Source organism: Phycodurus eques, chromosome 1, assembly GCF_024500275.1.
Source record: "Phycodurus eques isolate BA_2022a chromosome 1, UOR_Pequ_1.1, whole genome shotgun sequence".
Classification (NCBI taxonomy): domain Eukaryota; kingdom Metazoa; phylum Chordata; class Actinopteri; order Syngnathiformes; family Syngnathidae; genus Phycodurus; species Phycodurus eques.
In genome coordinates this window covers 2,632,922-2,658,751 of record NC_084525.1, presented here as the reverse complement: position 1 = coordinate 2,658,751, position 25,830 = coordinate 2,632,922, and the positions used below count along the sequence as shown (strand labels likewise).

Sequence of the window (25,830 nt, the reverse complement as noted above, 5' to 3'; positions counted from 1 at the left end):
CACAGTGGACGACTGGTTAGAGCGTCTGCCTCACAGTTCTGAGGACCGGGATTCAATCCCCGGCCCGGCCTGTGTGGAGTTTGCATGTTCTCCCTGTGCCTGCGTGGGTTTTTTTTCCTAAGTGACAACTCTAAATTGCCGGTAGGTGTGAATGTAAGTGTGAAAGGTTGTTTGTTTGTATGTGCCCTGCGATTGGCTGGCAACCAGTTCAGGGTGTGCCCCGCCTCCTGTCCTGCCCGATGACAGCTGGGATGGGCTCCAGCACGCCCGCGACCCGAGTGAGGAGAAGCGGCTCAGAAGATGGATGGATGATTTTGCATACCACAATTGGTACTGGTGGCACACTTTTGAGAAACTCAAATTTAAAAGATTGGCTATGTGTGCAATGAGAAATACGGGACTATGAATACATTTGGACATTTTTAGCCAAAATAATCTAACACACTCACATTTTGGCCAGAGTATGAATAATTTTGGGCTCAACTGATCATACATACGGTATCTATTCCAACTATTTCATCAAGCGATAACAGACAGACACCTGACAACCTCAAAACGACATCAAAAATATTTGTGACACCAGACATTCGTTCTGCATGCGCAGTGCTCAAATTTAACAAATTGTAAAACATGATATTGCAGTACCTCAGTAACACAACAAGTACTTGAAATCATAAAGATGGGGGTTGGATTACAAAAAAAAAAAAGAAATGTGCCACATTCATATCAGAAGGTTACCTGGAAAGTCATATAAAATACGAGCTTTTGTGAAAATATCTACAAAATAATATATATAATATAATACAAAGTATATACCTATGATCTCCGTAACTGCATTGTCCAGCAGGTGTGCAATTAGTCACAATCCATCAACAACTCTATTCATCACCCGATTGGCCAAACTCCTCCCACAGCAGTGTGAGCACGTTGTCCGAGTACTCGTCTCTGGGGCGACCCATCCCGCTCAGTCGCACGGGCTGCAGGTCGGGGTGCGGTGGGACGAAGGAGGACGGGCAGTGTAACTCGTTTAACGTTAACCAGAAGGTATCGGGGTCCACCTGGATCAAGTGGTGGAAAACACTGGAGGAGAGAAACAGCAAAGAAGTCCATTTTGCAAACAATTTGGAATTGGAAAAGTCATTGGAGTCTTTTCAGCACTTCAGCATGACATCATTAGAGCCATCAGATCTGTTTTTCGTCGTCGTGGACTGGCACGGCATATCCAGATTAAGTTCAAATGACATCAGCTCAGTTTGGATTTGGTGATGTTTGGTTTTACCTCAAGCAGGCCTGTTGCAGCCTGACGGGTTGTCTGCAGCTCAGGTAGGGCAGGCAAGCTTCGCAAACAACATCTAAGTCCGCTTCAGCTGGAAAAACAAAAGATCAGCACAAAAAAAAACAGGACAAACATCAAGAAAAAAAAACAGTCTGAAAAGATGACAAACTGTACTTGGAAGGGGGAAAAAATTCTAATAATAAAATCAGTAACCCAGGAAAATAAATGGTAGTGCATTACTCGAGTGTTTTGTTTGAGTAACTGTTTTCAAACGCGGTAACGCTCACCCAGTGGTTAGCACGTCTGCCTCACAGTTCTGAGGTTCAGGGTTCAAATACATGTGCAGCCTTACAGTGAGTCACGTGGGCGATATTTTCTTTTCTAGTTAACTTATTGTAGTGACATTTGAAAAGGAAAGGTGTCGTGGAACGTCTTTCAGTGTTTTGCACCTGCTAAATATCGAGGTAAATACAGCATTTGATGTCATGTGACAATGGTGGCAGCAACACAGATGCACTAACCTAAACTAAAAAAGATGGATCTGTGTTTCTTATTCATATTATAGTGCTATTTAACAAATGTTTTTTTTTTTTTTCCCCCCCAAGCCTTACATCCTTGTATCTACTGCATAAGGTTGTTCTGTAAAATGTGCCTTAAAAGGTTTATTGTGTATGAGTGGACTATATTGGTGGTCATCAGTAGTTTAACTTTTTAGTATTGATCGCTGATTAATCCCATCTTCGGGCAAAATGGAGTGCAGTACGTGTTGTAACCAGAAGAGGCGCTCTTGACTCACTCTCAACTATTTTGCTGCCTAAAGAAGAAGAACATGACGTCAGCAACGGGAAGTTACGTTGGTAAGGAAATTGGAACTCAGAGGCTTTATCGAGCGAGTCGCCTACCACCGGTGTCAAACTCAAGGCCCGGGGGCCAGCTTTGGCCTGCCACATCATTTTACGTGGTCCGCGAAAGCAAATCCCGTGTGTCAACGTCCATATTCTGGCTGAAATGTGTTCCACAATTTCAAATTGTCATATAGAGTCAATAATATATTGATATTGCAAGCATTTTTTACAGTAACGAAGAATAGTTGAACTGACTTCAAAACTAGTTATCCATCAGTTTGTTGTGTATATGGAATATGATGAGACGATTAAAGATTTACTGGTATATGGTTTCTACAAGGTGGGGTTATTGATTTAAATAAGAGGAGACTTGACATTTGAAACCCTTAGCATGGCTGGCTGAGGGAGCACCACTCACAGAGGAGTGCTTGTGCTTCTCGAGCTTTCATCTGCTCCCCTTTCCTATTTTTAAGGGTCTCGCTCCCTTACTGCGGCACTTTCAAGTCCACAGAACCACCTTGCCTCACCCCTACTGGACTTTCACAGCCTGGCAAATGCCCACTTTCCTTCCCCTCCCACGTTGCCTTGCTTCAACTCTTTCATCTCACTTTCTTCATTCTAATACCCACCCCCCAACACCCCAACTCCCCTCCGTCCCCGACAGATACTTAGCCATTCCCTTAGGTGCAAAATGGGCTTCCTTTCAAGCCTCATTTCAAAACATGTCAATTTCCCTCTCCGGGCCGACCCACACTGGCGGCATGTCAAGAATAAAAGAAGCGGTGCACGTTTCCGAGTTCAATGGGATTATTCAGCGACCACTTCTACCCCCTTTTCTTCCGTTCTATCTGCTGCTGCTGCACACACGACCACTTTCTTTGTGGAATCGGGCTGCTCGGAATGCAGCACGAGCAGTCACAAATACTCAAGTTGCTCTTAGTAATTCTATTAATGGAAAAAAAGGTGGAATTGAAGCAGAAGCCGACGACCGGGGGCGTAATACTCCGTCCGTCTCGATGTCCGCGCCTCGCTCTGGGACTGAGACTCGCTAATTGGCTTGCTGCAGGCGTCCCAGAGGCGAGCTGGAGCCAAATCGGTATTCACATGAGTGAGGCGCCATGCGGCTACAGGCCGTTTCTCTCCTCTGCTGCTTGGTCACATGCTCGCCCTCCTCGCTAAAACAGACGATCCTTGTGTTATTATAAGAACAAAAAAATATTCTCCCCCCCCATATTCCCTGCAGCGAAAAAAAAAAAAAAATGCTAACCCTTCCTGAAAATGTTCATAATTGCCTATATTCTAAACCACTGGTTCCCAAACCTTTTATACCAAGCGCCAAGCAAAATAAAAAAAATAAAATACCTAGCTCTTCAAGTACCACCATCATGACCAACATTAAAATACAGTAGCGCAGAAGGCTGAAGTGGCTTTATTCCTAAAAAAGTAGATTTATTCTACTGTAAACCACTGTAACATTATGCCTAGTTTGCACTTAAATATAGACCAATAAAAAAAAAATATTTAAATAATGATTCAAATTTAAATGTACTGCACTTACATATTAAAAATGGTACCTAATAAATTTTTTGATGAACAGTTCTAACTTTTTAAATGCAAACATACTGTATTTAAATGTTAAATACAACTGAACTGTTTGAGCCACTGTTACATTATGCACAGTTTGAGCATTTAATTCAGTCATTCTTTCACATACCACTAGAGGGAGCCCGCATAACACACTTTGAAAGCCACTGGTCTAAACAATAAATACCGATGACAAAAAAAATCTTAAAACATTACCATTACAATTGAATGGTTGACTGATGATTTGCTTTAGAAAAAAATGCATCAGAATTGCACGTGGCGAAGACTCTCTGTAATTTCCACTAACAACCCATCCAAAGATTTTATTTTATGTATCATTTCAACAAGACTTCCTTGACATCAATTACCACTTTAGTATTAAACCAGAGCTTAAGCCCCATCTTGTGGCAGGCATCTTAGTGGTATAAAAAGAGCACAAAATGATCCAAATGTGAGTTTTTCAGCGATTATCCAATTTGAATGTCGCCGTGTTATGACGTTCACAGTGTGGCAAATTCACATAATTCCCCCCCCCCCCCCCACCCCCCCTCCACACAGAGTTTCTCCACCTACGACTTGCCAGCTACCTGGGCGAAAATCTGTCATTGTAAGGCAACGGCCAGAGTTCGGTGGCCGCAGTACAGGACTATCATGTCGAAGGTAATGAGAGATGCAGTATGAGCAAAAATTAACATGAGCTAACCGCATTAGGCAGAATCAAAAGGTTTTTTTTTATTTTTTTTTTTACTTTTTTGAAAATAAACAACAAGAAGGTACAGTTCTTACTCAGAGCAACAGAATTAGACATCATTAAAAAAATACTAGCGTTCCTGAACCTTCAAGGCTTTTCGGATTAACATTTTAATAGCTGAAAATAAGGAATTCATAAGTATAGAAAAAAATAACAAGTACTGTACATAAAACACTGCCTGTGAGAACTCAACCATAAAAACTTTCCCTGCGGGATTCTCCCTGAAAAATGTATACGCTGATTGACTTCGGAGCAGCTCTCATTATACTGGCACAAAATTGACTTTGAGGGAGAAAAGTGTTATGGTACATGAAATATGAAGACGAAACGGTCGTTGCACACTTGCTAAAAAGGGTTGCATCCATTTGTGTAAATTATTTAGACAGCTAAATCAAGTCTGCAGGTATCAAACACAAGTGGCGCACTAGGATTGTAATCTGAGAAGAGATTTGTTCCACAAACACAATCTGTTGCATTAATAATCAATGTCAGCCGTTGTGTTCCTCCCGCTTCTTATTTTGTCCAGCATAAGGTTTTCACTCCAAGAGTTTATATCGTTTTTAAAAGTGCACAGGATGCCATTATTATTCAATTTTGCATCCATTACAGATGATTATGTAAATAATTAATGAGCTTTCCTTTGATTTATGTGTTGCTGTAGAGTTATATGGGGAGAGATTTGTCTCAAAATTATTTACACAAAAATATACCCGCGATTTACACAAGTCATGATAAATGCACACGCATTTAAAAAAAAAAAAACGTGTTAATCGTGACTATATTTGTGGATCTGAAAAACATCTACATCATGGATATAATTTGGAGACGAATCTCTGCCCATAGAGTTAGAGCCTTCAAAATAAAGCTAATCTCGTCATAAGAGACACAAAAACAAACAGTCATATTCAACTGTTTTGAAGGTACAGTACAGATGTTCAAACCTTAGTCAAAATCCCAATTCTGTGTATCATTTAAATTTCAACTTCCAATTCTCCTTTTTGATATTGAAAGCGAGACAATCATAGAATAGAATAAGCCTTTATTTTAAATTGCCATTAGGTGTGAATGTGTGCACGAATGGTTGTTTGTTTCTATGTGCCCTGCGATTGGCTGGCGACCAGTTCAGGGCGTACCCCGCCTCTCGCGCGAAGATAGTTGGGATAGGCTCCAGCACGCCCGCGACCCGCGTGAGGATAAAGCAGTGCAGAAAATGGACGGATGGGTCGTTCTGCAATAGGCAAATTCCAGACACTGTACAGTGTTCAAAGGAAAAATTGTTGTCACTGTTGCATAAGTCCGCCCTCTGGTGGTTCGACTGCATGTGAATGTGAGACTTTTAAGACACTTTAGACATGGTCGGGGGATTTTGAGGGCGGCTAATGGTGGCCATGCTTACTTGTTTTAAGAAATCTTGCCAAGTCAAGTTTCCCCGTGCTATTGGAAGATCATTTTGCTTAAATTAAGTAAAATGTTCATCATTTCATTACTTTTTTTCTCGTTTTTAACCCCATCGAATAATTTGAGTCGTATTTTACCCTCAACTATAGAATTTTGGTATTTTTTATTTATTATTATTATTTTGTTTTTTTTAAGCTAAACTTACTCGTAACCAGTAATAAAATGTCAATAAGAAGATGTAATATTTTGTTAAGATTTTTACGGCGGAAATATTCTCTCTTGTTCAGATTTTAGTTTTTGCAGTGATACATGTACATGTCTCGCTCTGCAAATTGAAAAAAGATGCAGCATAATTATTTATAATATGTATTACACAGAACCTTGTCACTGTTATGCAGAAACCGCCTATGTTCAAATTTGGTCTTTTTTTATATTTTTTCACAAATAATAATGATAATATTGGTCAGTCTCCACATGAGTCTGTCAATTTGACAAATTATTGACCAATCCTCATGTTGAAAATGGCTTGCTCTCTTTGATGCAATGATAATGGCTCAACAAACGTGCTGTGTTTTTTTGTTTTTGTTTTGTTTTTCGTCAAAAGTGATCGTTTTGGAGATGTGAGCATTCCGCCCGATGTCAGCGATACGGAAGAACATTCTGCAGCTAACAGAAACGTTGGCTCTCAAAGCACAGATGATGCCTCGTGCGTCTGTCTGTGTGCGGTTCTGTTCGCTTACCAAGGTCCAAGCTCTGGCACAGTGAGCCCAGTCCCTCAAGTACCGCCAGCTGCAGTTTGTAGGCCAGAGTGTGTGTGTAGACGGGTCCGGCTTTGGCGCTGACGGGAGCCTGATGAGCCAGAGATGAGCTCAGCTTCGGCAAAATCTCCTTGGAGACCCTCCTCCTCAGGAAGTCCCCGCAAGTACGACCCAAAGTACACAAAACCTGGAAGAGAGATGCATATATACTAGATGTCCCATTCCATTCCATCCAAACTAGGATTCTAGTTATCTCTGGCAATAAAATGTTGTTTTCAATCATAGTTTTGGTCATGCGCAACACTTTACCAATGTCTCCAAAGTGATCCCCCCCCCCCCACTTGTGTTCATATTGGAAGAGAGTGTATCGCCACTGTTAAGATGAGAACGACAAAAAAAAATAAAAATAATAATAATAAAAATAAAACACAGTCTTGAACTGCAAAGGTGTAATTGGAAGGACATTTGCAGCTGCGGCACGCTCATCGCATATGACACAAGTGAGACATGCCAGAGCAAGCGCCATTGTTTTCCGCACCCTAAAAGCTCGGAGGACGGCGAGCGGGTCATCAGCTGTCAGTCTCTGCACGACGGCGGGCCAGCAGCGATGGGCCATGGGTAACAATTCGTCTTCCTTCTCACTCAGCACACTAACGCACAGCTCCAGTACATCCAGCACCTGGGGGAAAGCGCATGGTAAAGCTGTACATACAAACATGTATTGTGTTTGTTTGGCTGTGTGTCTGCTTTACGTGGGCCTCTTTCGCCCCCAATTTGATCTCAAGTGGTCCGGACCAGCACATTCATGGCCTAATAAGCTAGAATAAGGACGATTCCAAATTCTTCCCATTGTTCTGGTGCAACTAATTAGAAGTACCTTTGGAAAATATTCACATTTATGGATTATTATCCTGTTCAAACGCAATCTGAAACGACAGATCTTTTTTTTTTTTTTTTATTTGCAAGTGCAACTTACAGATCAAAGTGGATCTACGTATCGCTGGCGGTGGGCGCAATCCTCGTACCTCCCAAACCATCACTTTACAGGAGACCCCAAAAAAATTAACATTGCATCGTCAAAGAGAGCAAGCCATTTTCAACACTTTAGGTCGCACAATCATTTTAAAAAACTGCCACCCACACGGGGACTGAGCAATAGTATAGCTATTGTGAAAAAATATGAAATTTAACTAATTTTGACAGGTTTTTGGTCCAACACCAGCGATATGTACCTTTTATAAAATAACTTGTTAAGATCTAGAAATCATTTTACATTTACATAAATGTCCGCATCCATCTGGAAATCTTTTGCAATATTTAGTGTCTAAATATAATTCTACAAGAGGTATTCCTTCACAGAAATGTACTCTTCACACTCCAAAGGTTGCACCGGATTTTATATGAAGTGAGCTTTCTTTGCTCCTGAAACTTTTTCCTCTTTTAGCCCTCCCAAGTGCATCAACATCAGGTGTCAAATCCTGAGTAGCAGTCAATTTGAGTGTCATTTAAGTGGTCTCCGGTACGACCTCCAGTGGACAAAATTAGCAACGACGGTTAAAATTGGATTGGTTCTGGCTAGCTTGCAGTTGTTGCTTTAACTGTTTCGAGTTGTGTTTTTAGATGTTTGCTAATCAAAAAAACTAAATTTAAAAAATAGGATCACCTGTACAATATGCAGTACCTTAAGCCGGAGGCAAAGATTTGAGTCAGACAGCAGATGAATGCAGCGCTCCATAACATCTTTGGTGATGCTGAGGTGGGTGGGAAGTTCCGCTTTCACATCAGGACCACCGGCGTCATCCTCTTCCTCAAAGCCTGCGGGGGGAGGAACGTCTGCAAAAACAGTTAACATGTCAGTTCATCGCTGCTTTCACAGGAAACTGGCGCATCACTATAGCCAGTGAGATCTGTTTGCTTGTCCCTTTCAGAGGAAATTCACTTTTTTAACGTCAGCACAAGGCCGCTTTTAACTCAAATGGGGATAGAATTCACACTGCCTTTATTACACTACCTCACAAGACGGCAAATTCATCCATCTCGCATCACTACCTTGCACACCAGGAAAATGCCATGACAATGAAAATGCTGTCTTAGATGACCAATGTGAAATGGGCTTATGACTACTTGCTAATTTTCGGTGGAAGGGGCCAGGCCTGTTGAATTTGGGGTTGGTCTCGCAAGCTACAGATTCATACCGAGATCGTCAATGTCATCTTCTTCTATTCCAGTGCCTTCCGCCAGCTCTTTTTGTTTGCGGTAGTCCAGCAGGAACTGGTGGACGTTGAAGACTTCTTGGTCGGTGGAGGTCTGCTTGGACCGGGCGGACTCTTTGGTTGTGTTAGAGGTCAAGGGAAACCACCTCGCTGGAAGAGAAGCGCACAGCAATATTAATCAGATGAGGTGACGTGCACTGCAAGCAGCATCCGTCTTTTCTCGCATGACATTACATTTGATTCCAGATATAATTTGAAGTAGTTGCAATTCATTAGATATTTTCATATCCACTACGACTATAACTACATTTTTTATTTTTAAATTATTTCCGTTGTATTGTCCTTCCTCGTTGGATTTAGAGCAAGCACAATTAACATTCAAGCCAAGACGCTTGTAATAGATCAAAAGTCAAACGTGAGTTAATGTATTACGACTGGCTTGTTATTGTCACATTGACCTGGCTACCACGAATGATCAGTCAACAGATTTTCAGCTCAATATACTCTGGTTGAGGGTATTGCACCAAGTACAAAACGTTCCTGATCGTTTTGTTGCATATGCAGCTAAATCGTTGAGAAGCGTGTATTCTCCCATTTCTATTGACTTACTTGGGTGTAATGTCCCTCCCGTTATTAAATAGCGTGGCATTACAAGCGATAGCTCACCAAGCGCCTTCATGAGTGCGTGCAGCACAGAGCAGAAGAGAGAGGCTGTGTGATCGTAGCTGAGGTCGAGCGCCATGAGCACGTCCTGGATGATGTCTCGGACCAGAGGCAGCAAAGTGACGTCAGAGTGGGTCAGCATCACAGCCAGAACCCGTGGAGCCTGGGCAACAGTACAAAGATGGTAAAATCCTGGAAGTATCCACATTTTTTTGTGTCAGCAAAGCAAAACTCGTTTATTTATGTAGCGCATTTCATACACAAGGGAACTCAATGTGTTTTACATGATTGAAAGCATTTAAAAACAAAGAAAGAAAAAAATGCTTATATACCAAAAACAAAAATAAAACACAATTGTGTTTTTTTTTTTTTTTGTCCATTTGGTGTACAATTGGTGTTTTAAAAGTACAATTAAAACAGCGTACAGTGCAAGAAATATCGATTAAAATTTGGAAATGCTCTAAAAGGCATGAGAAAAAAAAGAACCTGGAGTTAAAAACATTCACACTTGGGGCTGACGTCACTTCTGTTGGCAACTTTTTTCATTTGTGTGCAGCATAATCGCTAAATGATGCTTCGCCATGTTTGCGTTGGACTCTGTGCTCCACTATTTGACCTGGGTCTGTCGATCTCACAGCCCTACTGGGTTTAAATCCCATTAGCATTTCTTTCACGTATTCAGGACCTAAACCGTTTAGTGATTTATAGACCAGTAGCGAAACTTTAAAATCAATTCTAAAGCTGACTGGGAGCCAGTGTAGAGACTTTAAAATTGGATTAATATGCTCTGACCTTTTTGTTCTGGTCAGAACCCGAGCTGCCGCATTCTGAATGAGCTGCAGCTGTTGAATGCTCTTTTTAGGGAGTCCAGTCAGAAGACTATTACAATAGTCAAGTCTATTGCGGCATATCAGCCTCACAGTTCTGAGGACAGGGGTTGAAATCCCGGCCCCGCCTGTGTGAAGTTTGCATGTTCTCCCCGTGCCTGGGTGGGTTTTCTCCGGGCACTCCGGTTTACTCCCACATGCCAAAAACATGCGTGGTAGGTTGATTGAAGCCTCTAAATCTCCCGTAGGTGTGAATGTGAGTGCAAATGGTTGTTTGTTAATACGTGCCCTGAGATTGGCTGGCGACCAGTTCAGGGTGTACCCCGCCTCTCACCCGAAGACACCCGGGATAGGCTTCAGCATATACAGGCTGAACAGGAGGTACACTGTGTACACTGCTTTTGAAATGTATTTAAAGTTAAGGTTACACGGCTAAAGTTAAAAACATACACAGCTTCTAACACTACAACTTACCTGAGGATGCTGGCTGAGCCTCTGCAGGTTAAGCGAGATGTCATTGAGTAGATAGTCGGCGTTCTCATTAATCAGCTCTTTCAGAGACAAGTAAGCACAGGCCTTGCTGATGTCCCACATGGAGTCCAGCGCCGCTTGGCTGATCAGAAGCGTTTCATCCCCTGCTTTCTCAAGCACGGGGTACAGTGATGTCATCAGCAGGGGACGGAAGTTGTCTCCCAGGGCCTGAGCGAAGCAGGCCACGCCCTCCAGCTGGATGCACAGCTGCCAGATGTTACTGTTGAGCTGGTGGATCGTTGAGGCGTGCGAGGAGGAACAGGAGGAAGGGACGCCACGAGCGTTGGATATGGAGAGGAGAATGGGCGGCCTCAGCAGCTAAGGACAGAAAACAGGCAAATAATAATCATAAAAACAATTGATGCTTTTGCAAAAATCTTTTGGATACTGTAACAACCTGAACTAATATTAACAGCTAGCGTAAACAATTTCAACATGTTTTCTTTCCATCACCGTTCTCTTCTTGTAACGCACATTCTCTGTTTACCATGCACTCGGCTGCTTGCCTTCCTGTATTGGTAACAACAACAAAAAAATCGAATAACGGATCTGTATCCGTAGACCAACAGGTGTGTCCTCACCTGTTGGTCCCGTCGATCTCTGTGAGTCTCTTCATTGACTGTGACCAAGTGCCAGTTGTTTGGACTGATGTATTCCTCCATGACGAGCATCACAGCTGCTTTAAGGTCTTCCTGGGAGAGAGGGGCTCCTCCGACTTCACCCCCTGACCGCTCTCCCTCTGCGATGACAGCGATGCCAGCCGCGCCTCTGATGATTTCATTGAGAACCACGGCGGCCTGCTTCCTGTACGCTGAGGACTGGCGGTACAGATCCAAGAAGAGGTCCGTCAGCAGAAAAATGTTGCCATAGTAACCTATATGTACAAAACAGGAACATGACTCAGTAGATTTGGATGTTGACGGACAGGCGACGTGACACAAAATAGAAAACTTCATACCCAATGTCCGACAGATCTCTGTGAGCACAAAAAAGATCTTCTCATCTGTAAAGAAGAGAAAATGCTTCCTCCGAATGTGAGCGGCGTTATGGGACCCTGAGCTTGTTTCCAATGAAGCGCCGTGACCTCGTTCTTCTACGATACGGACATCTGTGACGTCCAACTCCAGCACCTGTGACAACACCACCAAATTATTTCAACGGCCAGGCAGAAATCGGTGCCTCTGTAAATAATAGGGATGCTCGACACCACTTTTTTTCAGACCGATACCAGTCAGGCTATTCACTCTTGAGTACTCACCGGAGCCAAGTACTGATACCACTAATACTTTTGAAACAACAGCAGACTTTTGGCTTTTTTCGGTGGCTGGTATGGGCAGCCTTTACGAGTATCCGATACCTTGAAATCAGACCGTTGTGCGTACTCGCCCATCCCTAGTAAATAAGGACACAATCTCCTCTTCCTGTCCCACAATTCCTCTTCCTAAATGTATCGCAACATTGTCGGATTGCCGACGTTTTCCGTTTGTGTAATAACGGAAGGAAAAGTGTGGGTTTTGAAGCGTTTTACCCAAAAAAGGTGTGGGCGATGAAACAGCCAAATCCGCAAGGGTGCAACCGCCTCAGGTCCACTAATAATACACTAGTAACACTACTAAAGAAATGGATCTGGGGTCACCATGGAATTGGGTTCATTGATTGAAGACTCTAAATTATCCATAGGTGTGAATGTTTGTTTGTCTATATTTGCCCTGCGATTGGCTGGTGTCCAGTCCAGGGTGGACCCTGCCGCTCGCCGGAAGTCAGCTTGGTTAGGCACCAGCACACCTGTGACCCTAATGAGGATACTTTCTTACTTACTTAAACCTCCAACCAACCATGGTAACCGTGGCGGCGTCGTTATTTTAACAAAGTGTGCATGTCACACCAGGAGTGCGACGCCCATCACAGATACTACAGGAATAATAATAAAATATGTTTCATTCAATTCAATGAGTTCAATTGTAAAATTACAACCTAAATGGTAACAAACTTAAATGGTAACAAACAGCGCCTCAATGAATAAAGACAATTCAGTTTCAGAAGAAAATAGCGTCAATCTTGATTATTGTTTGCTCGACTTATTGCTGCTCTGTGTCAAGGTTCAATTTGTGAAACATATCAAACTAATAATCCTAATGACGTCAACGTTCCTTTAACGATGGTCAGTTTGATCTTGTTTTGGTTGTGAACGTGGAGATGTGACTGCATGGGCGCATCCTTTCTAGTGGGAACAGGGCCGCGGGTCACCCCAAAATCCCCCAAAATCCCAAACTATTTGCCTTATCATCTTTAACAGAATGCTGTGACGTAGCACTTTTACAAAAATAAATACAATATACACTTTATAAAAACATTATCTATTTGCATTCAATATCTTTAGCTACTTTTTGCTGTTGAATAAATTAAAGGGGAAGAATGTCAACGTGGCCCTTGCAGCCTTTTTATTTTTCTGTTTGCTGCGCTTGGATTAAAAACAAGTGTGCAGTAGTACGCAGGCTCCCTCAAGTGGTACTAGAAAGAATTACTCTCCAAGTACAGTTGAGTTGTATTAACCAATAAAAAAAAAAAAAACATATTTGCATTCATTTTTTTTTTTAGTACTGTTTGATTGTATGGCCTTTATGTAGTTACAATTTTAATGTAACCTTTATGTGCACTACATTTTAGTTGAACCATTATTTGAATAGAGTCCAAGGCTGAACCCACCTCTGTCCAGGCGTGGGTTTGTTGTGTTCACTGTGTTGCATATGGTTAAACACATATACCGGTAATATCTGGCACTGCACTGCTTGTTACCTGCATCAGAGCTTTAGAAATCCTCTCGAGATGCACCGCTGAGTTCAGCACCACCGAGACCAGAGGTCCTAGGAGCTTTAAATAACCCAGAAAGACATTAAGGACAAACAGCTTCTTCTGGTCATCAGAGGTCCGCATCAGTCTGGGCAGCGAAGTGGCCAAAGAGTGGAGATTTTCTGAAAGGATGTCAGTGAACGTCTGAGAGCTATTTTTACATTTGATATTTTCCGTGTTGACAGGCATCTGATTTTTCTCGGAAGCCTTCCTGAGCGCAACCTCGCACCTACAAAGGAGAAAAGGTGACAGGAATAGGCCAATAACCTTGCGCTGAGGCACACAAATAAAAACAAACCTCTGTTTGACTCTGGGCTCCTCATCATTAATTGCTCCCACCAGTGCCTCCAGAAGCAGCCCAACACACTCGCCCAAAGACTGACTACACGTGTCCAGCAGGTGCTCAGCCAGCTCCAACAGCTCCAGTCGAACCCTCCAGTGCTGATGCGCCGCCGTGCTCGAGACGATCTTCTTCAGGAGCATGCGCAGCTTTTCCGACGTGTTCTTTACCCAGTCCTGTGTGCGACACACCATCAGCTGCCCAATCTTCCCCGGGTCCGCTGAGGGCCGCTTGCATGGCTTATTAGACTGAAGCTGAGCATCTTCCATGATGAGACTGACGGTCCTAGACCAAACCTTAAATGACAAATAGTGTGAAGACAAACATGATCTTAAAAAATTGAATCTTTTCACACATTAGTCCATAAAGCATCTTGTACTTTTCTTGTTTTGTATATTTTACGACTAGATAATAAGAGATAATTCAATGTTTGGGCAAGTGGTTAAGAAAGTGGCCTTTGCACCCTTAAAAATCAATAATAACCCATATCACATAACTAAGACATATCTACCTTGATGGCCCTAACTGTGACTCCGTGGCCTTGTCTTACATCTCCTGTAATGATCCTTGCAACTGCCATTGTAATTCCGGGTAAGAACGAAGCCATGGGCTTGCCGACAGCCTCCCGCTCCTCTAAGGTGTGTACGACATGATCCTCGCTGCAGTCACACTGCAGAGTCAAAGCCTGCAGGAACTTCAAGGCGGCTATTTGAACATGTCTGGATTTCTCCTTCTCTGCTAAAGTGAGCAGCAGTGAAACGGCAGCTCCAAGCTCAGGCAGCATAGTGGCTTCGAAAAATTTGAAGACAATATCTCCATACGCTGCATGAAGCAAGGCGTCCAGGCATCCCAGCGCTGCTAATTTCAGCTCCTCGGATGTATCTGCTGGTTTCCCAGGATTGTCTGGGGAACACAGGCAGAGGCAGAGCTCTGAGAAGAGCTCGTGGAGGGTCTGCCAGCTCTGAACACAGGTGTTCTCCAGCACACGATTCATAGCTTCAACCACAGCTTGCACCAGTTTGTCCTTTTTGGGCCCGGGGACTTTGAGCACAAAGCGGAGCGGGAAGAGGACGTACTCTTGGAGCTGCTGCAGGGTGGCATCATCGACCTCCTTTAACTGAGCGCTCAATGTCTTGACATTGTTGAAGGTCGGCTCGCGGGTCAGAAGGACACAAGCTGGACGCAGGTAGGCAAATGCAATCTTTGGATCGCTGATAAGGGTCATGTTTGGAGGCATCACAGCTGAGGTCCAATATCTGTAGGCTAAGAACAAAAATAGGAGGTGTCAGTATAAATATGGCTTCTTAACTTCAATACTTAATTCAAAGAATTACTACAGTTTGTCTGTCTGCTTATTAAAAGTTAGGTAGCACTAACAAATTGGTTTTAGTTGATAATGGGACAACAAGTATTGGAATTTGACATATTTTACATCTAGCATCGATGTCATCAAATCTAAACACGTACTGGCTTCAGCATGCTTCTCCAGCAGGCTGTGTTGTTATTTTAAACACGACTCGTGAAAACATACGTTTGTATTGGCTAATTCAGAAGATCCGCATTACGGTACAAAATGAAAAAATGTTTCTCATGAAAAGTAAATACTATACTAACACACTGGCAACTAGCTGCCATGGCGCCGCTGTTGGATGACGTACTTATCTTGCGGGTGACGTATATTATGTTCGACGAAATGCACCACTTTACCAGTTGGCAAGAAAATCACTTCTGATTATTTAAAAGAATAAAAGCGCATCAGTTTCATGTGAAAATGCTAAATACAACTAAAAAACTAATAAACAATCAAAATACTGGTTTATATTCCGTATAAATACAACACAAATTATGTATGAAAAATGAAGTCATTCTACAACCTGCAATCGCAAATATCTAATTTACTTTGAAAAGAATTAGAACAGGAGTGGTAGTCACGTAAAATGCTTGACACAAGCGGTGAACTTTTCTACTGTCCTGGTCTAAACTGATCAATATTCCTATCATACGACGCATCTTTTTGCTTGTTGTCGCCCTTTCTTTCGAAGCATTGATTTCACACTATTAGCCACATAACGAAGGTAATACCACTGGTATGATGACCACATCGAAGAGCTAGCTCGATTGCGGCTAACACTTAGCTACATTAGCTCCTCCTGTATAATTTACTGCTGGGTTTGCTAATATTACCAACTGCTTCCAATGTGGTAAAATCCCATATTATCTTATTTGTAAGTAAAAAGGTTCAGTGTGCAATTCATGTAGTGTTCCAACTTCATGCATTTTGACGAACTAAAGCCTGGGATAATATTTTTGTGTGCACTGAATGGAATTTAAACTGCCATATAGACAAATGGAAATACTGCCAGATTAACAATAGTATTTCTCCACATCACTCCATCGGATGTTGCAATCTTGCACGCTCTTGTGTTTGTCAAGCAGCTGTCGTATTCTTTCCCTTGCCATTTTATGTATTATTATCAAGTACTACCACTACTTTTTATCAATATTATTACTAATATTATCATCCATCCATTTTCTTTACTGCTTGTCCTTATTAGGGTTGCAGATCGCTGACATTGTGGTTTTGCGGTTATATACCGGATATTTATGTTTTATCAAAAGTGACTCACGCTACTGTGGTATTTCAACTCAATTCAACTTTCAATTGTGCACTTTCCGGCACAGTTTCCCCAAAGGCTGGATGCCTGTCCTTCCCGTCCCGCCCAGTGTGAAGTGACACTATGGATGAGGAAACTCTGGAGGGCGCCATCTCTACGTACGAAGCCCAGCTGCAGCAGGTGGATGCCACTCTGGCTGCTGACCTGGACCCCTCCCAGCAGTGTGACCTGCTCAAACTGAGAGAGGACCTGTGTCAGCTGATAGAACTCACCAAAGCCAGCCTGCTGTCTTTCAGAAAGAGTTTGCTTCTGGCCTCCCTGGAGGACACCAGTGGCGCGCAGGCCAACGCGCCGGAGCCTGCGGCCGACACAAAAGGCGATTTCAATTCCGAGTTTGCTGCTTTCTACACGGAGCTCGGGGAGTTTTCGGGGACTAGCTCTGATACGAGGGAACAAAACCAGGAGACTGGCGGCGGTGCAGAAGAGGAGTGTGAAGAAGAGGAGGGGGAGGAGGAAGACACTTTGAGCGGCACTAAAGTAAGAGCTCCTTACAGGACGTCGTGGGGGACCCTGGAGTACCACAATGCCATGGTGGTCGGGGCAGAGGCACCAGATGGAGAAGAGGCGCAAGTTAGAGTTTTGTACATTTATCCCACTCAGAAGTCCATGAAACCGTGTCCATTCTATCTCGAAGACAAGTGTCGCTTCCAGGAGAACTGCAGGTGACTTTTTGCCTCCACCTTCATCGCTCTCTGGTTATGCTTACTAGTCCAGTGTACACGAGTGGAGGATTGTGGATGCAGGATGTTTTGTTTCTCTCCAGTTTTTGTTGCAATTACCCAGTATTATTTTAAATTTCTCAGTGAGTAATACTGGAGTCTTAATGAGAAGACAATCAGGCATGTGTACTAGGTGGGTATCAATGAATGTGTACAATTTGGTGCCGCAGCAAAGCTCAGGATTGTTGTTATTTTTTAAACACATTTATATCAAATATATGTATTATTTTTATTACTGAGTTGAGTTTGTAATTATTCAAAAAACAGTCCGATGTTTACTTTCCTGTGCTTGGAAATATTGTCCAGCAGGTAGAGGCAAAACTCCAGATTGTCATTATTATTATAGCAGCTTAACTACTAATAATAATTATACTTCCAACTATTATTATTATTACTATAAAATACAACTGCAACTGGCTAAGTAAGAATACACTGCGACAACATCATTACAAGCATTGAGGTGACTATGAATTTGAAATCCTGAATTATAACCTCGGAAAAATGTTGTGGTAAGTTTCACTTAAATCAAAAACTATGATCGAAATATACAAAATACTTTTCTAGTTCTGCTTCCTCACAGTGAAGTGTGTTGTGTGATTTGACTCGAACTTGCCAAATATGGGTCCTTGCACTTTGTGGAGCTAGTACAATATTTGTTGACAAAAAAGGATACATTACTTTGAATCGAGCATTTAATTTGTGACATGATAAAGCCACACCTGTAGAATCCTCCCCCTTGTTTGTTTATTCACGTTATGCAAAGGTTTTCCCACGGGGAAGTGGTGTACGTGTCGGAGCTCAGAGACTTCCTGGACTGCGACCTCAGTAACCTCGAGGAAGGCTCGTCCTGCTTGACTCGGCACGAGGATGGCATCTGGTACCCGGCCAGAATCACAGGTACTGGAACACTTTGGAGAATTTACAAATTAGGCTTACAGCTGCACAACCCAGTGACATTAAGAGCTGGTTCAAAAATAATAGTGCTCGGTTTTGATTTAGAGTGGTATTAATTAAACGTCCAGAAAAAACAATCTCCCCAAATTGTTGTGAGTAGTTTATTTACACATTATATTTTTCAATTACTCATGGGAATGCCAGAAAGCATGGCAAATAACGAAAGATGACTAAAAGGCACGTGCTCACAAAAGAAGACAATTAGAAACATAAAGAGAATGCCATTTTTGACAGTCTCTTGTCTGTCTTCCAAAGATCAACTCCACAATCACCTGCCACGTTTGTTGTTTTCTCTCATTTAGATATCGACGACGGCTTCTACACGGTTAAGTTTGACTCCCTGCTGCTAAAAGACGCTGTGGTTGAAGCCGACCACCTCATCCCACCGCTAAGAGAAGAAGACCCGCTCTCCTCTGACTCGGACCCCGACGATGCTGCAGATGATGCGGCTTACGCTAAAGGTATGTTTCGATATGGCAATACAGTAGATGTTACACTAGGCTTTCATTTTGGCGGTATAATTGAACGAGAAAAAGGGGATATTTACTCTACATTTTGGATGAAGGTCAAGCGCTGCATTGGTTCCCTAAACCAGTGATTCCCAACCAGTGTGCCAAGGGGCACATTAGTGTGCCGTGAGGGCTCTTCAGGTGTGCCGTTGGAAATTATCAAATTTTACTTAATTGCTCCCAAAAAAAAAAAAAAAAGAAATAATGTATATTTGTTCCCCTATTTATGGTAGTGAGGCACAGTGACAGGCAGAACAAAGGAATGGTCTTCTATTAGATGGCAGGAAGTACATACAGGACCGCAATTTCTCGTGTATAATGCGCATTTTACCCCCCCCCCCCCCAAAATTGTCAAAAGTCAATAGTGCGCATTATACATAGGTATAGGGGCAAATGGGGAAAAAATATATATTTATAAATGTATGCCGCCAGCTAGTGGTTATGAAAAAGCTTTACACGTTCATTCCAAAATGCCATCGCCACCTAGAGGTTATGAGAGAGGTGTACACTTTCATTCTAATATGCCACCGCCACCCAGTGGTTATAAAAAAGGTGTAGCCTACACTTTCATTCCAATATGACAAAGGTACGTATGACTGCAAATATGTACAGTTGTGCTCATAAGTTTACATACTTTGGCAGAATTAGTGAAATATCGTTTTTTTTTTTAAATATGACTGATTACTGAAGAACCACCACCATTCATTTTTTATGGTTATGTTTTGTTTAATGATAATGCTTTTCTAAAATGCTTGACCGTTTAATTTGAATTCCATTAAAATAAAATTAAATGTGTTTTGGCTTGTCCTTCATTTTTTTGTACCCATCTTACAAATTCTGCCTGGGTAATCAAATATATGAGCACAACTGTGTGTTTTCTAATTTACTAACTAAAAGTAGGGCTGTGAATTTCAAAATAAGAGCATGTAAATTTAAAAAGAAACTATTACATTTTCAAATAAATGGCTTAACTTCAGAATTATTCTTTAAAAAAACGAATAAAATACAGATAATATTTCATGTTTTGATCATATGGGTAGAAGCAAAATCATGCATTGTTAAAATGCATTATACATAGGTAGAAGGGTTTTCCAGAATTTTGAGGACAACTTTGGGGGTGCGTATTATACATGCGTGCGCATTATACACGAGAAATTATGGTAATTAATGGAGCCACTTTTCGTGACATTTTTGTTTGTTGGTGTGCCGTGAGATTTTTCAATTGTAAAATATGTGCCTTGGCTCCATAAAGGTTGGAAATGACTGCCCTAAACGACTCATGTTCGCATTGAATACTGCAGTTATGTATTTTTTACAAACCAAAGAAACCACATGCAGTACCCCACTGTAAATGCAAAGAAACAAGAGGGAAACAATTGAAACGGTTAAAGTATCAAGTACGGCACATAAAAAAATAACCACAAATTATTTGCATCTTAAAATACATTATAGCCAACTTCAGAGCGATCAGAAATTCACATACAATAGAAGGGGGAATGAATTAATTTCTGTCATTATAAAACGGCTTTTGTTTTCTTCTCTTTCTCAATGTTTTGTGTTGGATTGAAACGTCTTTTCCAATAGTTCTGGAGTCTGCTGGCGAATCGACAGCAAGCAACACTGCCATTTTTGGAGGTTGGGAGGTTCACACGAGAGGCATCGGATCCAAGCTAATGCTCAAGATGGGCTATGAATATGGCAAAGGTTGGTGAAAATGTGCATAAATTATTCCTATTTTGAATGAATTTAGATGTACCTGTACTGCACTGTGTTTGCTTGATACCCGCAAATGATTAGGGATGTGTACTGTATATATTGTATATTTCTGGTCACGTACCCAAATGATTTCTGTGGTTTACCCACACTTGATTACACTTGGAGGGACATGTCATGTTTTCTGTATCGACAGAAAAGGACATTTTGACATGTCGCGGTCAGACTGAAGAAACTGAATGGCTGAGTTCAATTTGGAAGTTTTCGTTTCAGACTCTCGTTTTGGCACATGCTGGTTCACTGAGGCGTAGAACACAGATTCCTGCGTGAAGCAATAGGAATGAGATTTCCGCTGTGGGGTTCACCCTCCAGTGCATTTGTGTTAACCGACAAAGTCATGGTCAGAAGCTAAAGAAGCGAAGCCAATGAACGTACATACTAACATAAATCCGAAGTCTGTCATAACATCATCTCTTACGAAAACAATTTAGTAACATAACATGATGGAATGGTCCGCCAATATTAATTACTAAAGCAGGGCATCCAAGGGCATCCTGGAAACAACCAAACTATGTTCCGCTTATCGTCAACGAGTGAAGGCACAACTAATATTAGCAGAGTTTTCGGATATGAGCTAGCGACACAGCATCTGTGGTCTTTAAAAATTGTCTCCACCTCTTAAGCAGCAGTTGAAAACGTTGGCCTTACACAAGTGACGTGACGCAAGTGAATTGTCCTTCAGAGGAATAGGACTTTGCCGTGGTTAAGTTCTTTTTACACTTGAGTGACCATTGAGATAGAATGTTAAAAAAACTAAGCTAACGCTAACCTTCACATTACATATTACTTAGGACTTGTTATGAGTCTTTTCTTGATTTCATGTTTTAACAGTGGCTAACTTATTTTTATACTTGCATGAGCGCTTAAATTGTTAGTGTTACTTACAACTTTGCCTGTTCAGTGAAAAATAATTTTGAGAGAGTTTGACCTTGGAACAGATTATTTATATATTTTATGGGAAAAATTGTTTTGAAATCCCAACTATTCAGAGGTCAACCAGAATCCTGGAACAGAAGCTTCTTAGGACCTTAGAGGTTCCACTGTGAATCCAAATGTTTAGCTTTTGTTTGAGTTTTGGGCCAAATTGGGCCGTAGGTGTACGACTATATCCAGCAAGCTAGTTAAGGTGATGAAATTGAATGTTGATTTATGACACAAGCCCAAAGCTAAACTACATTTATCTCAAAAACCACCAGCTGCCATTGCAACTAAGCGAAGGTCAAAGTTGTGACATGAGTTATTAGCCAATTTGCTTCTCTTTCTCTGACATACTGATCCGAATTGTAACATTACCAAGACAAAGTAAAGGAGGCCGTGGATCTGATTAGAGCCAGACGTGAATTACAACCGATTCTTTGTCCGGGATGTTTCCAACGTGATGTTCCCAGACAGGGTGGGCTATCAATTTGAAACTGAAAACACAACATGGCAGCGTCAGAGGTTCGGACACGAGAACCAGCTCTTGGTTATTTCTCTGTTCCCGGTGCCATTGATATGCATTACCACGCCGCCGTGGTTGCAACATATCAATCACAAAGGAGCCATGCCTAAAACAGTACCCTGCTTTATCATCTACCTCACTTTAAATGGCAACTTGATTGATTATGTTTGGAGCGTCACGATGTATTGACGGAGACATGAATACAGATGGCGTTCATAAACCGAGCTTCCAAAACAAGTTTGTCTCTCTTGTTTTCCAAGGTTTAGGAAAAACGCAGGAGGGCCGAGTGGAGCCCGTCATGGCAGTGCTCGTACCCAAAGGCAAATCACTGGACCAGTGCGCCGAGTTAACTCTGAGACGCACTCAGAGCAAGGCAAATGACGGTGGAAAAACAGGTCGGCCAAAGCGTCGGCGGAAGCCGAGGGAGGCCAACGGAGAGCGCAGGACCGTCTTTGACTTTCTGAACTTCAAGCTCGGCGCCAAGGAGCGCGGTGCTGCCGAGGAAGGGGCGGCGACGGCGGCTGGTTCGGCCGCACTCACTGGGGTGGAGGCCTACAAGGGGGGCAAGAGCACCAAAAGGAGTCTAAATGTGAAACTGTTCCAAGCTGCTGAGAGGGCGTCGCAGACTGAGAGGGAGATCCAGAACCTGACCCAGTCGCTCAGCAGGCAAACGGGCAGGTCAGTTCCATTGGCTTTAGGTATTTTTTACAAATATAGTAGTGCCTTGAGATACAGCCACTTAGGAAGTTTTGGAGGTACGAGCTGTCGATCAGACAATTTCTTTGGTTTGACTTGCAAGCTCAAACTTGATATAAGAGCAACTTCTGGTAGCAGGTGACTCAAGTCACTTCACAACATGCAGGAGTTTGCCAGATGTAATTAGCAAACATTCTTCAAAAAAGAGACTTCACGCTGTTTATTGCCCCTCTCAGCTGAACACATACAGTGCAGAAAGTTACATAGTCAGATAATATAACAATACACACAGGCATATATTCTTTTATCTTCTGCGAACAACTAATATTACTGGCGTACTGAGAAGCCAAGAGAGCAGTTCTCTAGTACAGCATATCTGTTTTATACTGCCTCCAGGTGGCCGAGGCACACACACCCAAATGAGCAGCAAAATGTGCATTGCAGGAGAAAATGTGACAAAAACTGGTTAATTTAATTAAATTACGACATAACTTTAAACTTTACTTCACATAACTTTATGTTTTTCTTAAAGACGGATGGCTGGAACATATAAAACGCATTCATTTCAATGGGGACAGAAGGTTTGAGATGCGAGTGTTTTGAGTTACGAGCGTGGTCAAGGAAGGAATTAATCGAATCTTAAGGCGCCAATGTAATAACAATTCAGGGGATGCAAAACGTCATCCATCCATTTTTCTACACCGCTTAAGTCACTAGGGTCGTGGGTATGCTGGAGCCTATCCCAGCTGACTGCGGGCAGGAGGCGGGGTACACCTTGAACTGGTTGCTAGCCAATCGAAGGGCACATATAAACAAACAACCATTCACACTCACATTCATACCTGCAGGCAATTTAGAGTCTTCAAAAAGTCAGATTTGGCAATTTTTCAAAGTTAGTACAAATTAGCCTGCCTTCTCCTCAGGTGTAAAACAGCGGTACCTTGACATCCAAGTGCCACAATTTAGGAGTTGTCGCATCATTCCAGTGACAGTTGGACTCCGCCAAGGCTGCCCCTTTGCTACCGATTCTGTTCATTACCTTTATGGAAAGAATTTCTAGGTGCAGCCGAGGGGTTCACAGGGTCCGGTTTGGTGGCCTCAGTATTACGTCTCTGCTTTTTGCAGATGAGGTGGTTCTGTTGAGTTTCTCAAGTTTCAATGGCAGCGATTCACAGCCAACTTCCATCTTAGGCTATTGTCCTCAGTTGGAAAAGGGGGGCGTGCCCTCTCCAGGTCAGGGAGGAGATCTTGCCCCAAGTGACGGAGTTCAAGTATCTCGGGGTCTTGGCTGGGAAGTGGCAAGTCTGGGCTTCCCTGCTTCAGCTCATGCCCCCGCGACCCGACCTCGGACGGATAGATGGATGATGGAAAGTAACAAGTAATTAATCAATTTGCATTAACACCATCTGGTGGCATCTTGGTGCCAAGGATGTACTGTATGTTGAAGTGAGTGGAGGAGTTTTCATTTAGTCTGGCCATAGCCTTGTCTAATAGAAATAAGTGCTTTGTCACCATCTTGTGGCATCTGTAGGCCTTTTTCTGTGGGCGTCAATTATTTGTGGCAAGGCTCACTCTCTATCCCAGGTGAATAGCATGAGTTCACTGCACTAGAAATATTAGAATAATATATATTTTTTTTACGTGTTTCAATTAAACATTACATTCTTTATAACAAGTACAAGTATTTGTGGCTGAAAACACGATGAACCGACAACTGACTTATTCAACTTATTATGTTCATCCCTAATTTCAATGCAATGCATCCCACTTGTTGTTTTGAAGCGCTGATTCATTTGAATTCAGGGCTGTGGTAAACGTGTAAATGAGATGCAGCGATTCAAGGTGAGACATCGCGTCTGCGGCCAACTCGTTGGGGAGAGTGCAGCCCGAAAAGTAGCGTGTCTGTCCTCGCCTCCTAATCTGTTTGTTGTCTGTGTCATTTAAAAAAAAAAAAAAAAAAAAAAAAAAAAAAGGGATGCGTCCAGAGTGAAGCAGTTGGAACAGAAGCTGTCGGCCGCTCGTCGGCTGCTGGCCCAACAGAAGGCCCAGGAGATGTCCATCCAGAGAGAACAAAACAAGGCGGACACGCACAAGAAGATGACTGAGTTCTAAGCTCTCTTCAACATAAGACTTTTTCATAGTTGTATTGCTGTTTATAACCAAACACACATAGCAAACAAAAAAAATGAGTGCCAGTTATTTGACCTATTTGATTTAAATCACTGTTGGTTTAATTTTGGTCTGAACAGAAAATATCAGAAGCTCGTTTTTGTTTGTATGGACGTTTTATTTCTCACCACTAAAAACACCATTTGGAAAAAAAAATTCTGTGTGTGTTTTTCTCAGTAAGAAGCGGCTCCCTTCTTCTGGATGTTCAGTTGGTATATTTTAAATGTTTCTAGCTTAATGGCTACCAGATTCAAATTTATGGTACAAGTGCAACACAAAATTTTATAGCTTTCTCGTTTGCAGTAAAAAAAGGGAAAGGATTTAACTTTCTGACTCATTTGTTCAGTTTTCGTAGCGGGTGATCATATATTAGTCTAATTAAAAGAATAAGAAGTGAAGCCTAGTCTATTATCAACCCATTAAATATGAGTGTCTCTAGGTTATCAGTGCCTCTGGATTTTTAGTGGAGAAAAGATGGAGAATTATTGGACATGTTTTTCAAAAGGTCATTTCATGCCCACTCAGCTTGGCATGCTTGCTGAGCAACGTTCTGAATTTCTGGAGGATGGAAATAAAGCATCCCCAGGAACATTTCCTGTGAGACAAAGAAAAACGCTGAAATAACATAAAACTGACAAAATTACGGGAATAATAATGCAATCAAAAATACAGACAAGTAACTGATGAAAATCACATATTGCTTTGTTATGGTCCAACAGTTGTATTAAAATACTGCTCTGGATGAAAATAATGGTTCATTTTACAGTCTATGTACTGCTTATACAGTGGGTACGGAAAGTATTCAGACCCCCTTAAATTTTGCACTCTTTATTAGATTGCAACCATTGGCTAAAATCA

At 42.1% G+C, this 25,830-nt stretch overlaps 2 protein-coding genes across 7 annotated transcripts; one reads left to right on the top strand and one right to left on the bottom strand.

The window, feature by feature from the left end:
* Positions 1–586: 586 nt before the first annotated feature.
* On the bottom strand, positions 587–15,676 carry tti1 (TELO2 interacting protein 1). Of its 3 annotated transcripts, none has more exons than XM_061672411.1 (14): positions 15,651–15,676; positions 14,548–15,299; positions 13,995–14,332; positions 13,643–13,925; positions 11,805–11,976; positions 11,428–11,720; positions 10,790–11,164; positions 9,492–9,651; positions 8,808–8,975; positions 8,294–8,445; positions 7,151–7,291; positions 6,595–6,799; positions 1,280–1,367; positions 587–1,080 (listed from the first exon to the last, which is right to left on the bottom strand). In XM_061672411.1, the coding sequence occupies exons 2-14, from the start codon at positions 15,271–15,273 to the stop codon at positions 879–881; spliced, it is 3,303 nt and encodes a 1,100-aa protein (XP_061528395.1). In that variant the 5' UTR covers positions 15,274–15,299; positions 15,651–15,676; the 3' UTR covers positions 587–878. The 3 variants fall into 3 exon arrangements, with proteins under 3 accessions (XP_061528395.1, XP_061528387.1, XP_061528376.1); XM_061672403.1 differs by having other exon boundaries at positions 15,504–15,673; XM_061672392.1 differs by having other exon boundaries at positions 15,568–15,673.
* Positions 15,677–15,971: 295 nt separating this feature from the next.
* Positions 15,972–25,107, top strand: zgpat (zinc finger, CCCH-type with G patch domain). 4 transcript variants are annotated; one of them, XR_009769707.1, is made up of 8 exons: positions 15,972–16,111; positions 16,719–17,373; positions 18,194–18,327; positions 18,687–18,845; positions 20,478–20,597; positions 22,368–22,785; positions 23,995–24,181; positions 24,777–24,847. XR_009769707.1 is itself a non-coding variant. In XM_061695235.1 (8 exons), exons 2-8 carry the CDS (start codon positions 16,775–16,777, stop codon positions 24,913–24,915), a joined length of 1,446 nt encoding a protein of 481 aa, XP_061551219.1. In that variant the 5' UTR covers positions 15,972–16,111; positions 16,719–16,774; the 3' UTR covers positions 24,916–25,107. The 4 variants fall into 4 exon arrangements, 3 of the variants coding, with proteins under 3 accessions (XP_061551219.1, XP_061549035.1, XP_061549934.1); XM_061695235.1 differs by lacking the exon at positions 23,995–24,181 and having other exon boundaries at positions 16,719–17,188; positions 17,312–17,373; positions 24,777–25,107; XM_061693051.1 differs by lacking the exon at positions 23,995–24,181 and having other exon boundaries at positions 24,777–25,107.
* The last annotated feature ends 723 nt before the right edge of the window (positions 25,108–25,830 follow it).